This window comes from Heterocephalus glaber, unplaced genomic scaffold (genome assembly GCF_053883595.1).
Source record: "Heterocephalus glaber isolate CG9 unplaced genomic scaffold, H.glaber_assembly_v1.0 deba00001606, whole genome shotgun sequence".
Classification (NCBI taxonomy): Eukaryota; Metazoa; Chordata; class Mammalia; order Rodentia; family Bathyergidae; genus Heterocephalus; species Heterocephalus glaber.
Window position 1 is genome coordinate 16,350,188 of NW_028258377.1, and position 17,296 is coordinate 16,367,483.

At 47.5% G+C, this 17,296-nt stretch overlaps 1 protein-coding gene and 1 long non-coding RNA gene across 5 annotated transcripts in view; one reads left to right on the top strand and one right to left on the bottom strand.

Annotated features, from left to right (window-relative positions):
- The window catches only part of LOC106010769 (uncharacterized), a 148,742-nt gene that overhangs the window by 5,725 nt on the left and 125,721 nt on the right, over positions 1–17,296 (bottom strand). The window contains exons 9-11 of one of the 4 annotated variants that reach the window (XR_002387434.2): positions 2,041–13,448; positions 1,554–1,719; positions 411–729 (exon numbers count right to left, since the gene is read on the bottom strand). This is a non-coding gene — a long non-coding RNA (uncharacterized LOC106010769). Of the gene's footprint in view, positions 1–404; positions 730–1,553; positions 13,449–17,296 lie in introns of all 4 variants that reach the window. The other 3 variants (XR_015444779.1, XR_015444780.1, XR_015444778.1) reach the window with 3 other exon arrangements.
- On the top strand, positions 723–14,689 carry Stc2 (stanniocalcin 2). Its single transcript, XM_004836367.3, has 4 exons — positions 723–1,009; positions 3,016–3,158; positions 5,593–5,804; positions 12,026–14,689. The coding sequence occupies exons 1-4, from the start codon at positions 859–861 to the stop codon at positions 12,426–12,428; spliced, it is 909 nt and encodes a 302-aa protein (XP_004836424.1). The 5' UTR covers positions 723–858; the 3' UTR covers positions 12,429–14,689.

Here is a 17,296-nt window from a genome sequence, read left to right on the forward strand (position 1 = left end):
AAAAAAAGCGAGAAGATGGGGCAGTTGTTCAGGCCAAATACTTTATTAAGTGCTTCTGCTCCTATCTTCAACCCTGTTTACTTGTTTTTAATGCAGAACGCCAATTCGCTAAGAATTCCCAAGCGTGCTCCTTCGGCCCGCACTATCACGGTGCCCGGGTGACTGCTCTCATCTATCCAGGCCACCGGGCTAAAATCTTCAGTGAATTCCAAATGGTGGTAAGACAAAACTTTCCCAGCCGGATGCGAGCCCAGGACCCGGGAGTCCCAGCATAGACTGTCCTCGACTGCCCTCCCCCCCTTTAGCGGCCACTGGAGCTGGGATCTGCTTTAATTTTTTCGAAATGCGTTCGGCCATTGCCCTGGAGCAGCCGCACACGCGCACGCATCTCCGGCCGCGCTCACACTCACAGACGCACGCGAAAGCGTGGCCGCTGCCAGGTCTGCAACTTTGTCGGGCGCTCCCAGCGGAGCTCAGCTTCCTCCAGTAGTAGTTGAGCGCAAGCCCCGCCTCCCGGCTATGTTGTCAAACGGGCTGGGGTCTCGGATTGGTCCAGCCTCCGGGACAACACCTGCTCGACTCCTTCATTCAAGTGACACCAGAGCTTCCAGGGATATTTGAGGCACCATCCGTGCCACTGCCCGGCACTCGCGGCGCTGCTAACGGCCTGGTCACATGCTCTTTGGAGAGCTACGGGAGGGCGCTGGGTAACCTCTATCCGAGCCGCGGCTGCGAGGAGGAGGGAAAAGGCGAGCGAAGAGGAAGAGTGGGAGGAGGAGGGGAAGCGGCGGAGGAGGAAGAGGAGGAGGGGAGCACAAAGAATCCAGGTCTCCCGGCGGGAGGTTTATACCAAGAACCATGTGTGCCGAGCGGCTGGGCCAGTTCGTGACCCTGGCTTTGGTGTTAGCCACCTTCGACCCGGCGCGAGGGACCGAAGCCACCAACCCACCCGAAGGTCCCCAGGACAGGGGCTCCCAGCAGAAAGGCCGCCTGTCCCTGCAGAACACAGGTAAAATGCGCGCGCCCCTGCGGCCAGGAGCGGCTGGGAGAACACTGCACCGCGCAGCGCGCCTCGGGCGTTTCGCCCCGAGCCCGGCACCCATCCGGGGCCCCGTGAACTCTTGGTGTGGCCCGGGGCGTGCGTAGGGAAGCACGAGGCGAGGCGAGGCGAGGCGAGGTTGCGCCAGGCTCAGAGCGCCCGGAATCCGCACGTGCTAGCAGGGTGATGAAATGGCTGGGGCAGGACTTGTTGCTGTCCTCTCCTGGGGTTAAGGGGAAATGAGGCAGGGCCCAACGCTGCCAGGTTACCCCGTGCAAGCGCACTTCTCCATCCCGGCTGACTCAGGGGAGGCACTGAGGGACCCTTTGGCTGGCCCAACCCCCGCACCCGGCACCACCTCTTCCGAGCCGGCTAGCCTAGGCAGGACTGCTTCTCCCCCTCCTCAAAAGATGCCCGACACCCCAAAACTTTGCTGGCGAGACAACTTGCATCGCGTACTCGCCCTTTGCGGGATACGACTTTTGGAAGAGGAAGGGGGTGGCGCAAAGCCTACCTCCATGGTGCCGCCGCCGTGCTCTGCTTCTGGTCAGGTCAGCACGCGAAGAAATGGTGACACGACCCGAACCGTGCGCCTCCTCTGCTCAACCGCCTCTCCGCTCTTGGCAAAATGCGGAGCAGAGCCAGGCGCGCGGGACACGGGGCTGGCCTTTTTCCCAGAGCTGAAGAGAGAAAGAAAATCTGCTTACAGCTCAACTCCATCGTTCTGCGCCCACCCCAACCCCCGCGGCCTTTTGGGGGCCCGTGCGAGAGCGCTGCGGCCACAGAGTGCGTGCGCTCACAGCCAGAGCCGGAACGGACGAATGCCCATAAGGGACGTCCCCAGTCAGTGAGTCTCGGTCCTGCCGGCGCGCCGGGGCAGCGCGTGGGTCACCCGGAGCAGCTTACCTCCATGCGCCGGTCCCGCACCCGCGCGGCCGCGCTCCGCTCCCGAGGACCCTCGCCACCCTTCCCCCTCTCTGGCGCTTGCTCTGAAAACTGACCGTGATTCTCCGGAGTTGGTGACCCTCGACAAATACTCGTCCCTCATTCTCTCGCTAGATTTAATCTGAATGCAGATTTTCTACTCTGACCCCGCCCATCTTCCAAAATATACTTTTCTGATGTAATTTTATGGTCGGTTTAAATCAGAGAATGGGGGCGGGGGGGAAGCGAGGTTTTGCTCGAGGCAGCCTGACAGTTACCTCCTCAGTCTGTCCTTCCAGAGACGAATGAGAACCACATTCTGCGAAGGAAGGCAGCAAGCTCTGGGGCCACGGGAATTCTAGGGGATTAAGTGAATCTCACACCCTAATTTAAAGGAACTTCTCAGGGCTAGCGGTGGCGTTTTGCACGGCTATCCCACATCTGACTGACTCTTGAGCCTGCTGGAAAACCGCAGCTTCCTTTGCCTGGTATTTTTAATGTGGATAGTTTGGAGGCGCTGCCTTAATAGGAATTTTGTTTTGATTTTTAGCTGTTGAATCATAATGCTGAATTGAAACTGCTTTTTGGAGGAACTCATTTGGGGGTCAGTAAGGAAATGGCTGGGATGTAATGGCAGCAGCTTCTCCGGATCCAAGTAGAGACGAGTATTTCACTGATGAGGTGCAATCTTCAGAAAAAGCTGAGATATTTCCTGCTCTCAAACTATTCCCACAAATGCTTAAATAAAATGGAGAGAATGGGAGGAAGATACTCAGACCTAACTTCTTATGGTTATGTTTGTCATTTTAAATTAATTTTTACAAATACACTATTTGCAATTATCAGTACTTATTTGAGTAGTAGTGAATGATGAGATTTTGTTTCCTTGCCTCTTTAGACCCTGAAATAGTATTACAAACTTTTTTCCCCTTAAGTTTTCCTTTAGTCCTTACTAACTCATTTCACCTGACCTCTCTGCATTCCCCAGCATGGCTGAGAGTTTTATATATATATATATATATATATATATTTGTATGTAATTTTCATTTTAGCGGAGATCCAGCACTGTTTGGTCAACGCAGGTGATGTAGGGTGTGGCGTTTTTGAATGTTTCGAGAACAACTCTTGTGAGATTCGGGGCTTACATGGAATTTGCATGACTTTTCTGCACAACGCTGGAAAATTTGATGCCCAGGTAACAACCACATAGAGCATGAAGGTTTGGGGTTGGCATAGCATGATTAAAATGGTCCCTGGAAAGACTTGTTAACAGATTTCCTTGGCTGTTCTTTGCGGCATTTTAGTGCTTGCAAGAGATTCCTGGTCTATAGCAAGATGCCAGTGGCATTAATGATCTGCTGTCTGGAGATGGTGTATATACTAAACCCTTCTACACTTTTTTTGTTGTTGTTATTTTTTGAGTCAGGGTCTTGCTATGCAGTTCAGACTGGCCTGGAACTTGTTGCAATCCTCCTGCCTTAGTCTCCTGCAATTATAGGCACATGTCACCACTCCCAGCTTCCTTCTCCTCAAAGTATAGTCAATTATAGACATCATAAGAGGACATATTGTGTCTGGACACCCAGAACACAGTCCCCAAAGCCCATTGCATTGGGAACAGTAGGCTGAAGTGGGAGGGACTCCCCCTTCCACATTCCACCTAATAGAGAATCTGTCATCTAGTGTATATCTAGGCAAGCAATCTAGATAATTCAAGGCCTCCAAAAGAGTGGACAATTTATTCCTTCTGAGTAGCAGACTCTACTCTCCCAATCTAAAAAGTCAAAACCTTGAATAAGTCTTGGAATTCCATACTTTTCTTTTGCTGTATATAATAAATATAGTCAGAGCCTGACCCATTTCAGACACCCCTGGGCCCCCAGGGTAAAGCTGAGTTGCCACTCAGGGCAGAACAAGAACCCAACTAGCATTCTGACAGCTCCAGGGCCAACAGCTCAAATACATGTTTTGATAGCATGTGGCATTAGGCTCACCTTCATTTTCTCCCTGGCCCTATCTGCCCTGTTGAAACACCCTGTTGTTATAACTCATACATTTTTTGTCCCATTTCATTGGTGAGTGATGGCATTTGGAAAGGCCAACAGTTTGGGTGTGATTTATGCACATCACAGTCACCATCCACTGATGTCCTGTAGAGAGCCTGACAAGGCAATGCCTGGGAACCAGAGAGGGCTAGAGGACATGAGGTGGTAAGTGGGAAAACAGACCTGGGTAGGGAAAAGGTAGAACTTTAAACTCCTTGAGGCTCTCAAAGAAAGCATCCCTTCTGGATTAACTGGAATTAGGAAACGTCATAGGAAGTCCAGAGGAAAGATGTGTTGAAGGGTAACCTCACAGGATGTCAGGGAAGAGAGCAAGAACAGGTTGCCACAGTCCTTGCATCAATTAATCTTCCTTTTTCACCCCTCAACCAACAGGAATATGTTCTCAACTTAGAGGCATCCCTTTCAAGTCAATTCTTGGCATAGAACTGCTTAATAAATTGGCACACTCTGCCCTCCATCCCATTTTGCTCCTACTGGACAGTTCACAGAAGGGGCACTGGGAAGGTGACTGTACTGCATGGGTTTTCAGCCATCGGACATGATCTGCAGATATTTTGATTGCTTTCTAAAGGGAGAACCAAAATAAATGTACTGGCTGGCTTCCTACTTCCAACCTAAACCCGTTTACTTTCTCAACTCAGTGACTTCTGGGCCTGTCTAAAAACAGAGGGTGACCTCTTCCAAGGAGAGCTCATTTCTATAGTAATGGAGGGTGTGAAGATTCCTGGGTAGGGATCCCACAATGCCTCTGGGCCACGAGAGGTTGATAAGGGAGCAAAGGCAAAGCTGCCTCCACACCCCCAACAGCTGTCTCCTTTCTAGGATAAGCACAGTCTAATGGGATTGCCAGGAAAGAGAACTTCAGGCCAGATGTATGCTTGGCCGCCTTGGCCCCTCAGAGCAGGACCGCGGGGGAGGGACTGTCAGTTGGGCACTCAGGCTCAGATGCTGCCAGGCTGGGTGCCAGGAAAGCCTTTTAGAGGCAATAATCCTAACAGTTTAAAGGAGTAGAGTCATTTTTGGAAAGGCAAAGAATGTTCCTCCTTGAAGGATAGATGACAGGAGTACAAATCGGAGGCACTTTGGCAGAAAGAGGAGGTTCCAAGAGTACACCATCTCTGTGGTGGCCCTGGAATTGAAGGAAAAAGGAAAAATGTTTGATTTGGACAAAGAGACATCTTCCACTGGGGAAGAGCTCTTGCTGAGAATGACAAAGGAGTTAAGGCCCCATTCCACTGGTTCCAGAAAAGTTGTCAGTAGCCAACACTGGGCTGACTTGAGAACAGACAGCCACAGAAGCCCAGCTCAAGGAAAACTAAAAGTACAGATGCGGAGGAAAGAGGCAGATTTGTTAGTGTACAGAACTAACACCCCTTTTCTAGAGGTATCAATGTCCCTCAGAATGTACCACGGATGTAGCCTGTCACCTGGGAGGTTGTCAGTCTCAGAAGGAAACTTGGGATTGTATTGTCAAAAAAGAAAGAAACAAACAAAAATGGGTAGATGTCTAACCATATCACAAAGTCTTTCATCTTCTGCCCCTTCTCCCTCTTCTGTCCTCAGGGCAAGTCATTCATCAAGGACGCCTTGAAGTGTAAAGCCCATGCTCTGCGGCACAGGTTCGGCTGCATAAGCCGGAAGTGCCCTGCCATCAAGGAAATGGTGTTCCAGTTGCAACGGGAATGCTATCTCAAGCATGATCTGTGCGCAGCTGCGCAGGAGAACATCCGGGTCATAGTGGAGATGATCCACTTCAAAGACTTACTGCTGCACGAGTGAGTACCCCTAGTGCCTCACCTGCTCTGGCAAAGATGGAGCAGTGGAGATTGGAAGTGTGCTGCAGTCAGTCTGTGAGGTTTGCTGTTGGAGGCTGAGTTCCTGTCAAATGGGGAAGATTGAGGTTGATTCAGAAAGCCACGCTAACTCCCCTAGGAATCTCCTTCTTTCCTGCTGGCTTTCAGGAAAACTGAGAGATTTCCATCACCTATTTTGAAATCACGGGCAACAGAAACAGACTTGTGTGTGTGTGTGTGTGTGTGTGTGTGTGTGTGTGTGTACACTAAGAAATATTTTCTTTCCCTTAGACAAGAACCCAACAGGTTTTCCAGGTAGCTGCAGGATACCTAATCACATTTGTTGAATGTTTACTAAGTGTCAGATCATGTGCTGAATGCTTTATGTTTTGTTTTGTTTTATTTTGTTTTTCACCTGATTCTCACAAGAGCCCTTTGAGCTGGATGCCTTAATCAGCTCCATTTTACATGATGAGAAAACTCAGATCCACTGAGGGTCGCACATAGTGAGATGCAGAGCTTGACTGAGACCCATGCAGTCTGGCCCCAGAACCTACACTCTTAAATTCCCAACACTCAGAGCAATTGCTTCTTTTTCTGCCTCCAGGCTCTCCTTTCGCTCAGAAAGTCCAGCTCACCATCTCTAACTCATTAAGGCCCTGCCAAAAAAAAAAAAAAAAATGCAAAACAAGCATCAAAAATTTTTATCAGCTAAACGTTATGATGCCAAAACTAAAAAGTGTGAACTGAACTTATTCAAAGACTTGAAATTCAGTGATAAACCCAAGCCATCTCATCCCTTAAAAATTATCCCAGTTATAAAATCTTAAATGTTGGACTGGGGATTTATTTAGCTCAGTGGTTCTGCCGCCTGCCTCGAAAGCACAAGGTCCTAAGTTTGATCCCCGGTCAAAAAAAAAATCCTAAATGTTTCAGGATGGTAAAGCATGTTGGTGCATAACTGTTCCTAGCACAATGCACAGTTCATAAACATTGAAGGTTAGGATGACTCCTTCTTCAGAGATGCTGAGCAGAAAACAAGCCACTGGCTAAGTTGTCCAGAACGTGTTATTGCCAGCTTGGTGGTACTATTGTTCTTTCCACAGTGACTCATTGAACCAAATCAGTACAATTCTATGAATTCTTGCTCCACAATTCATACCATGACCTTCTCCCAGGTATGTCTAAACAGGCTATCCCTATTCTACCAGTGCCATCGAGATTATAGAGTACAACAACCATGTCCTGTTATTGCCCACTTGGTTATAAGTTTTTAGGTATCTCACAACCCCTCTGGTACAGTGTAAGGATTATAAGATTTATGGTACAGCTCTACAAGCAGCTCTTATCCAAAACAAATTATGTTGCCTTTTCTGAGTCATACTAATGCCTTATGAAATATTTTTATTCTTCCAAATACCTATAAAGGAACAACAGCATCAACAACAACATTATTTTTATGTGTCAGGCCCTAGGCCAAGGGCTTTGCATGAATTATCACATTTGTCTTTCCTAATAACACTGAGATAGGAATTACTGTTCCCTTCTTACAGAGGAGGGAAGTGAAGCTAAGAGCTTAAGGAACTTGCTCTGGGATTTGGTTCCTACTTTTCAATTTGGGAATTAGAGATATGCAGTAGTCCCTCAATATTGTTCCTGGACCCCACTCAGATATTAAAATCCACAGATGTTCAAGTCTCATATAAAATGGTATAGTATTTGCATATAACCTACATATATACCCCACTTTAAATCACCTCTAGCTTACTTATAATACCTAATGCAATGTAATGATATGTAAATGATTGTTATACTATTTTGTTTAGGGAATAATGTCAAGGCAAAAGAGTGCATATATTCAATACAGGTGCAGTTTTTTCCCGCACATTTTTGATTCACAGTTGGTTGAATCCATGGATGTAGAGGGCCAGCTGTATATGACTAAAGCCAGTTGTCAGAATTCTAGCTTCCTTCCTCCTGGCCTGTCTTCCCCTCGCTAGACCTACTAAGGCCTTATTGGTCCCCAAATGTGGCAGGGATTTTTTTCCCCCTTTCTCAAATATATCCCCATCCTACACAGAAAGTACTGTGAAAGCCCCTTCTTTCAAGGTACCTCTGGAAAAAACAAACGCAAACAGCCCATGGCTGAGAAACTCCATGAAGTCTATTTGCCCAAGCCCCCTCTCCTCCTATCATCCATTAGAGATGGTTCGCTGGCCTCAGCAATGGAGGATGAGCAGTTTATAAGTCTGTGATACATTTTTAGAGTGTAAATAGTCTTTGTAGTCTTTTAGAGAAAGTCTTCTTTAGGAAAACTGAAAGTTTTATGTTTGTGCCCTCACCCTTCAAATGTAAGGAGGAGGTGGCTTTCTAGTGTCTTCTCCATGAATATGGCCCATCGAGCCAGGTACCCTTATTTTCAAAGGATCTCCACACCACTTAGAATGAACACATGGCCCTAGCCCAGCCTGCTCTGGAAGTGCCAGCAGCCCAGCCTGATCAGAATTTTGGGCCTCTTTTAAGGACACACCATGTGGTCACCTGCATGTCCTCTTGTTTCCCGCAAAGGCAGCACCTAAAAGGTGTGGGTTCCATCAAACTCCAGCTCCTCTAAAACCCCAATTATTTGCTCTTATGAGGCCACAGCTCTTCAGGGGATCTGCTTGTATTTTAAGCTGAATTACTTGAGGGTTTTTTTTTCCCTCTAACCCTCTTGACTGATTAAAGGATCCTGTCAGTGCCCAGATATCAAAAAGTCATTCCAGAATATGTTGCATTGGTCAAAAATAAGAGAATGAGAACCAGGACCTGGGCTTTAGTTCAGTGGTGCCAACACCTGCCTTGTAAGCACAAGGTCCTGAGTTCGATCCCCAGTACCAAAAAAAAAAAAGAGAGAGAGAGAATAAGAACCAAATTTGCTTTTCACTTAAGAGAAAAGGAAATTCAGTCATCTCAGAATCCACAGCACCTCATTCCTCAACCCAACCATCATCTACTTCAAAATGTACACATTCAGTTAAAACCGCTCTTCTTGATTCTGTTTTCCTCTACTCCTCTCAGCGCTTCCTATCTACCGCCACTTTCTCCTTATCATCTGCCTCCCCCTAGCTGCAGACAGCCTACCTTGGCTCCACACACCCTGTCACTGGCAGCCACCCATCATTTGGAGACATCCAGACACATCCCCCTCCAAGTATTTTTTTTTATTTTGTTTTTAATCTTTTAACCTTACTGATACCCCCATTGAGTGTGCTGGACTTTATCATTAGCCACGGGCTCAGTCTTCAGCCTGAGAAGGCACCATGCCAGCTTGAAACATGGCTTAGATTAAATTGCTTGGCACACACAAGCCTCCCTGCAGTCCACAGCCTCCTAGTAGGGAGCAAGGACCAGGGGCTGAGGAGAATGTGGTCTAGCCCTGCCTTCTGGGGCCCATCTCAGCCTTAGGGTTCTGAGACCTCTTGTGGCAGACAACACCCTGGGGAATTGGCCTTTCTCTTACTCTTTCTTAAAGAAAAGAATCAATTTAGAATCCCCAAAGAGACAGATATTCAGCCTCTGCAAGGTACTCATCTAGCCCCTGGGGGTACAGTAGGTGCTAAAATCTTGTTGCCATTTAGCAGATATGCTCAGTGAAATTGACCTCCCTGAGCCAGTTGCTAGTTTTAAGAAATGGAAGGAAGCAGGATGTGATGGTACATGCCTGTGATCCCAGCACCTGGGAAGCTGAGGGAGGGGGATTGTGAGTTTGAGCCCAGCCTAGGAAACTTAGTGACTTATGCAAGACCCTGTCTCAAAATAAAAAGGGCTGTGGATGTACCTCAGTGAAAAGGCCCTGGGTTCAATCCCCAGAAACACCAAAAGGAAAAAAAAGGATGAAAGGAAGCCAACATTTGAATCAAATGCATTGAGCATTTCCCTTGTATTGCTGCATGCATGCCCTTGAGGAAACCTAAAAAGACAGTGTTATGCTGTCTTTGTCACTGGCAGAGGCCAGCCTTAGAGAGTTTAAGCACTTTGTACCTCCACTATGAACAGATTCTAACATCAAAGGTATCAAGGAGGCTTAAAAAGCAACTGGAACTCCATCAACCAGAACATTCCTCCTCTCCACTCTCGGGCCTTCCTATCCTGGAAGCTCCCAGAGGCCACCTTCTCCCTCTTCTCAGTTTTTATATTCACGAAGTGAGGACAGTTTGCTCAATTATAACTTGAGACCTAATTAATAAAAATGGCAGCAAACTGCTTTACACATTATCTTAAAACAATCTGCTCTTTCCGCATACTAACAACAGCCAAGTTGCAAAGAAAGATCACATTGGCTCTAATACAGCCATCCAGATGGCCAAGGCCCATGGAGCAAAAAACTTTTGCTGCTTGTCATAAAGATCTCACATTCCAGTGATTTCGCTGCTCAGGGCAATGGCCCAGGGCTTGATGCTCATGGTCAAATGTATCCAGAACTTTTGCTAAGGGCTGCTTATGAGTGCCAATTAGGCAGCTGGAAGCATACTTCAGTGTAGAGCACTTGCCTAGCATGCATGAGGCCCTGGGTTTCATCCCCAGTCCTAAAAAAGAAAAAAGAAGAAACAAAGAATGCCAGTTGGCCACATGAAGCATTCCCTACCTCCTTGGGGATTTTAAAAGGCCAGTGACAGTAAGAAAGGCTCAGTGGGCCCTAAGCACTCATTGCTGGGCACACCACTTACCAGATGGTTCATAAATATAAAAAACAAGCACACTGCTCCTCACCTCCTGCACACATCTTCCACCCTCCTGGAGTAAACTCCTCTAACAGTTTTCCAGAAGAATGGCCCAAGGCAGCCAGAAGGGGATGAACCCTTCAGAACAAAGATGAGAGCAGGCTCTCATTGCCAACACTGGAGCCCCTCACTTCCTGTGCTGGGGAAGCCTAGACTGAAAGAATAAGGGTGGTTAGACAGCCACTTCCACTCCCCTTTCTCTGCTAACCAGAAAGGGAAATGACGTCCCAGGGAAGTGGTCTTCCTGAAGCCCTTCGCTGCCTATTCCAGAGCCTCCAGACATAGAGGGAAGTATATTCAGTAACTTCCCAAAATACCCTTTATCATGAGCTTCAGCTAGGAGCAGACACAGACATGGGAGAAATGGCTCTTGGAAGCCCCAGTCAGGGGAGGCTTCCTCCAACAATGGCACCTGGTACAAAATAAGCTGACCTCACTGGCACCACACAAGAGACCGAGGGGAGGGGGTCAAGGCAGCCATTTAGGAGCCTGCCCCAAACCCTAAGTCTTCTGTCTTCTCCCTTACTGAGAGAACTCCTGAGCGGAAGTGAAGGCCCTCTGCCATTTGCTTAAATGAGTTCCACTGACCCCAAGACCCAACACTTAGGTGAAACTCACCTAGCTCCCCTGGCTGGACACCCCCAGCATGCTCCTGTCTTGCTATTCATACAGCTCCCCTATTCAATGCTCACCTTCCTTTTAGTGTCCCAGCCCTTGTTATGCACCTGTGAATTGTTATTGGCCCTTTTTCCTGTGGCAGGCACTGTCTGTACAGCTAGTATGTTTTAGTTACTTTTTCTTGTTGCTGAAACAAAATACCCAACACCCAAAGTTAAATTAGAAAAGGTTTGTTTTGGCTCGCAGTTTGTAGAGGATTCAGTCCATAGTTGGCTGGCTCCAAAGATGGGTGGCCTGGCACAGGGGCATTGAAGAGGAGAAACAGTTCATTGTGGGAAGAGGACGGGAAGGCAGCAAAGCAGCAGCAGCAGCAGCAAGTGATAAGCAGTGACAACAGCAGCCCTCTTTCTGTCCCTTATATTCTACCCAGGGTACCCACCCTCAGTCAGTAGCACTCACACCCAGGGTGGGGAACCCTTCATCCTAGCATTGCATCGTGAATCCATCCCAGCATCATCACATGTCCTAGATCCAGCCACCTCTGAAAAGCTCCACCTGTGACTGCATGAGGCTTTGGGGAGATATAGAGATACAAGCCAGAACATAGTGTAAGAGTGAGAGCCTCCCTGTGCCATGGATCCAAGTTCACATGGCCACCCATGTTGGCAGAGGCCAGTGCTCCATGGAACATGGGCGAAGGTTTAAAGTAGTTCCACCAAACCAAACACTGACCCCATCTCTTTCCTGGCACCATCACACCACACCAGGACCCCTATGGAACTTGTTTCATTCTTAGTCTCTCTCTCTGCTTTCAATCTCTAGACCCTACGTGGACCTGGTGAATCTGCTGCTTACCTGTGGGGAGGAGGTGAAGGAGGCCATCACCCACAGCGTGCAGGCTCAGTGTGAGCAGAACTGGGGGGGCCTATGTTCCATCCTGAGCTTCTGCACCTCAGCCATCCACAGGCCCCCCACAGTGCCTCCTGAGCACCAGCTCCAGATGGACAGAGCCAGACTCTCCCGGGCCCACCACGGGGAAGCAAGCCACCACTTCTCAGAGCCCAGCAGCAGGGAGAGCAGCCGAGGCATCAAGGGAGAGCGTGGGAGCAAGGGCCACTCAAATGCCCATGCCCGGGGCAGAGCCGGAGGCCATGGGGCCCAAGGACCTTCTGGAAGCAGTGAGTGGGAGGATGAACAGTCTGAGTATTCTGATATCCGGAGGTGAAATGAAAGGCCCGGCCATGAAACCTTTCCTCTACGACGTCCATTTTCTTATCTATGGACATTCCAAAACATTTACCATTAAAGAGGGGGGATGTCACACGAAGGATTTTGTGGGGATTGTGGACTTCATGAAGGTGTATGAACAGGTGAGACAGCTCCTAAGGCAGAGAGGCCTCAGAGGTGCCTAGGGAATCAGGAACCCATGCATACTCAAGGGAACCCCCACGTCCTCCTTGTAACTTTGTCTTCTTTCCATCCATGGAGCCAGTGGGTGGCGGGTGCGTGGTGCACTCTGTCATGGGGGAGGTGAGGCAGGGAGGGGAGATGAGCAGGTGGCCTACCTGGGCTGGACCACACTAGGGGTGCTAGGCTCCACCCGCAGCTCCTGGTGCTATCTTTGCAGAAGGCAGACATGTGGTTTCCAGGAGTGAACGGAAAGGTGGCGAGCAATGCACGGGCAGGGTGGCAAGGAGCCAGGGGCCACGGCAGGGCTCAGTGCCAAGTTTCCTGCATGGGACCTTGTGATTCAGAGCTGCTTGAGGGGGGTGGGGGGAGTGTAATTTCTATGTGTAATTTCTGAGCCATTGTTCTGTCTAGGGGACACCATCTGAGGGATTGGCCCCATGTGTTTATATTTTAACCACTGCTTCAAATCTTGATTTCACTTTTTTATTTATCCAGTGACATCTACATATCTGTCATCTAAATAAATGGCTTTCAAACAAAGCAACTGGGTCATTAAAACCAGCTTAAAGGGGGAGAATAAACAACCCCAGCCCATCCTTTGCAACTGAATTTTTTGTAAGTACAGTTTAAAAAGGAAGCAGACAGCACTGTACTGACATGGGCTCATACTCACCTGGGACAAACCTACCTGGAGGAAAACGCACACATGGGGAGTCTATTTGACAGATTCCCTTAGAATGTTGCTATCTCACCTTGACCCGTTAGCCAAGATCCATAGAGCACCGGGCCTACACGTGATCTTATGCAGCCAAGCAGGAAACCTAGCTCCTGTGTGCTGAAGGACAGAAAAGGGGAGAAGAGAATGAAGACTGCTAAGTAATTCCCATCAAGAAATGCTAACCTTTAGCATAACTGGAGGGACTGCTGAAAATCTCTAAGGGACAAGACTTTCCGGATCCTAATTAAATATTTAGCAATGAAGAGGGAAGTCAAAGTGAACAAAAGAAAGGTAGAGGGAAAAGATGGAACTAAAATGCCAGGCAGGGAGGGAAAGACTTATAATAGTCAGGAGATCTATAAAAGTGAGTTCCTTGCAGTTACCGTGAGCATCTCATTGATAAGCACTTTCTTCCTAATAGCTTTAAATTAAAGCTTCTCTTGCTACAGCCAAAGCTCGAATAGAAGTCAGTACTGTCAGGAGTGGAGAGATGTCCTGGGCTGGGTCTTTCTAGAACAAAGGTCAGCAAACTTTCTACAAAGGGCCAGATAGTAAATACACTGTTGTCAGTTTGGTGGGCCACTTGGTTTCTGTTGCAGGTAGTCCACTCTGCCTTTATTTCCTAAAAGCAGCCCCAGACACGTAAACGAAAGGGCTTGGCTCTGTTCCAGTAAAATCTTATTTAACAGGCCCCCAGTTGAATTTGACTCCCAGGCCAGAGTTTGTTGAGCATAGTTCTAGGGAGTAAGCCAAAAGATATGCATCCACCTTTATCTCGACATTGGACATTGGACATTCATTAGCTCTCCCTCAAGCAACCTGAGGCCAGAAACAGAAGCTAAATTTTTCTACTCTTAAATGATTTGCTCTAGGGAATACCTTCACCCCAAACACAACTAGTGTTTATATTCCCCAAATCCATCGCACAGCCCATGTAAGAAAGCAATCATTAGGCGGAGTGGGTCAGCGACTCACCAGGAGAAGTACCCAGACAGAGCTGGGACTGCAAAGAACAGAGGATCTGTGTGTCTAGTCCAGCTCTGCCCTGGAAGGAAGGAGACGAGCCCAGGCTCTGCCATGGGAACCAAACATAAATGTGGTCGTCCATGCCACAGGCCACTGCAGCACGTTGACTGTTTTTCCTTACGTCACTCAAAAGCTGAAGCAATAACATTCTCCCGCGTTGCTGGGTCAGCTGTTCATTTGTTCACCAGCTCCTGGACTGGATGTGTAAATGTCTTACGTGTTCGCCTACTGATGTCCCATTCGTTGTGTCTATTGTAAATATTTGTCATTTGTATTTATTATCTCAGTGATTTCTCCCAAAGGCATAAAATTGCTTACTATGCTCATTTGTACTCATTGAGTGATCTCTGTTGCATATTTTTCATTACCATTGGCTGTTTTTTTCCCCTTTCACAAGGCAGGGAAATACCATCTCATTTAGACCCTTCTTGTGACTGGAAACATACAGTAGCATTTATTGCTCAAAACTGTCCAAATTCATGTAGACATCAATGGAAGCATTTGCACAATCTAAAATGAAAGCAAACTAGTCATTAAAAATAGCCCCTCTCAGGGCCGGGGATTTAGCTCAATGGTTCCGGCACCTTCCTCACATGCCCAAAGTCCTGAGTTCAATCCCCGGTACCAAAAAAAAAAAAATAGCCCCTCTCCTTGGGCTTCATGCTTCATACAAATTTACACATGAGTCTTCCTTGGAGGAAGGATGTGGATCTCCAAATAAAGATGCAGTGTTTATTTTGAGCTTAGCATCTTAACAAGATGATCTGCACACCTCTCCTTTGTATCAATAAATAGCCCTGTTATTCTGAAATGAGAGGATGGAGAGAGTAAAGTGCTGACACTCAAAACTAAATAAATAGAAAACACCAGCCCAGAACTGTAGTCGTACTTACACACACACAAACACACTCATGGAGAGGTTTAAACTGGAACTGAGTAGAACCATCACTAAAACAATGTGGAACAAACAATGCTTCCAGTGGCCACTTCCTAAGGAAGAACAACCCTGTCTGATCTCAGAATCCTCACTATGGAGCTTGCTAAGCCATAATCATGTGTTTCTATCATGGATGTAGGCAATAGGACCTATACATTGTTACACTGCATTATTTTCCTGCAAGCATTAATAAATGTTTTTAATAAATGGCTTCCCCTTGAGAGGTATCACTATCTGAGGAGCTTTTGGGGTCCCATCCAAAGGAGGAACAGCTGGGCAAGCAGGCTGTAGACACTGAGGAGAGTCCTCTGCCTCTGTGGGATGTTTAGCTCACAGAGAGTGAAGTCCCTGGGCTTTTCCTTCAGAGCAACTTTGCCCAAGTCCTTGCATGAGCTGTCCAGAGAGTGAAGGGATTCTATGCAGCCGGCCTAGAAGTGCCACCCTCATGCCCTGTTAGGTTCTTTCAACTCACTCCTCTCATCTTTGGGTGTTCCCTTGGGATTGGTCACCCAGTCTTTCACGCTGAGCCTGCAGCAGATGCCAACAGCTTAATGGCTCAGTGGCCTGGCACCACCCAGGAAGCCCATTGCTTTCTCCTCAACTCTTCCTCATCACTGCAAAAAACAGCTGGAGTTCTGCTTCACTACAGATTACATCGCCACAGTCTACAGCCATACCACCCTGAACACACCCCCAATCTTGTCAGATTATAGCAGCACAGGTGAGCCTACTGTGGCTCCATAATCACATTTTGCACACTTTATCTCATCCTGTGTCCCACAAGTAACAGATATCAGCCCCATTTTACAAGTGAAGAGGCTGGGGTGTAGGTTTTCTCTAACCATGTGGCCAGTGAGCAGGAGGCTTGAACTCGACCCATATAGGGACTCCTAAGCCTACATGCCCTCCCTTACTCCAAGCCTAGAATTTCTACCTTCAATTTATTTTTAATTTAAACCAATCAGTATTGTTCCTATTTTACACACGGCTTAGAAAAGAGTAATTATACTCTTACATTTATAGCAGTCAGCCCCTGAGAAGCTCTGCTTCAGAAGAGAAAGGAAAATTGATGCCCTCACCTTTCCCTACTGCAGAGACCGAAACTGGTTCAGTTAAAGGACAGCAGAAGAACTGAGGAGCCTCATCACTTCCTTCACCAGTGAGTAATTTTTCAAAAGGTTTGTCTTGTGCACAACTTAGGAAATCATTTGGAGAGCAACTGGCATTTGTGAACGTGCAGTGAGAACTTTCTTCATCAAATTCACCCCCTCACCAGCCCTGTCTGAGAAACAAACTCCCTACTGTCAACATCTTCATTGTGACACTCACAGATTCTTGGGGACCTGTTAGGTGCCCGTTGCTTTGTCTCTTATTTAACTATGTTACTTCTGAACCTCTCTTTACAGATAAAGAAACTGAGGCTCAAAAATATGCCGGGAGACAGTTATAAAGCTGGTAAGCTCTGGGGGTGGCATGCAAAGCCACCCAAGGACTCATTCTGTTCCCCTGGACTTGCCTCCTCTCGCCCCAGGTGTGAATACTTGGGTTAAGTGCACCCAAATTAGTTAAGAAATGCAGCTGCCTCCCCAAAATCCTCAGGACTGCTCCAACCTAATGGCTCAAGTATTATTAGGCTATGAGAGGAGGAAGGCAGAAGGGCTTCCAAATATGCTGGTATTTGAGCAAAGTTTCCAAAGAGAGCTGGAGCAGCTTGCCCCAAACTCTGGAGACAGAAATCTGAATTTGTTCTAAAGTCAACAAAAAATAAATCCCCCCTGCTGAGGAAGGACAAGACTTGGCCAGAGAACAGGTTTTATGTGAATTATTTTTTGTGGGTGGAGAAGAGAAGAAAGAAACCTTGAACTAGGAGTCACACGTTGGTGCTTGCATAAGCAGTTCAGTTTTTATCACTCCCCAAAAAGAACAACAAAAAAAATCACTCTGCAAAGAGAACAAGAAAAAAAGTCACAAAACCAACTAAGCTTATGTTGAAATGTACTCC

Bases quoted from the DNA above. Each gene is read 5' to 3' on its own strand.
- Stc2 (XM_004836367.3), top strand. From the start codon at position 859: ATGTGTGCCGAGCGGCTGGGCCAGTTCGTGACCCTGGCTTTGGTGTTA. The intron at 1,010-3,015 runs GTAAAATGCGCG...TTTTCATTTTAG, and splicing joins CCTGTCCCTGCAGAACACAG to CGGAGATCCAGCACTGTTTG. The intron at 3,159-5,592 runs GTAACAACCACA...TTCTGTCCTCAG, and splicing joins CTGGAAAATTTGATGCCCAG to GGCAAGTCATTCATCAAGGA.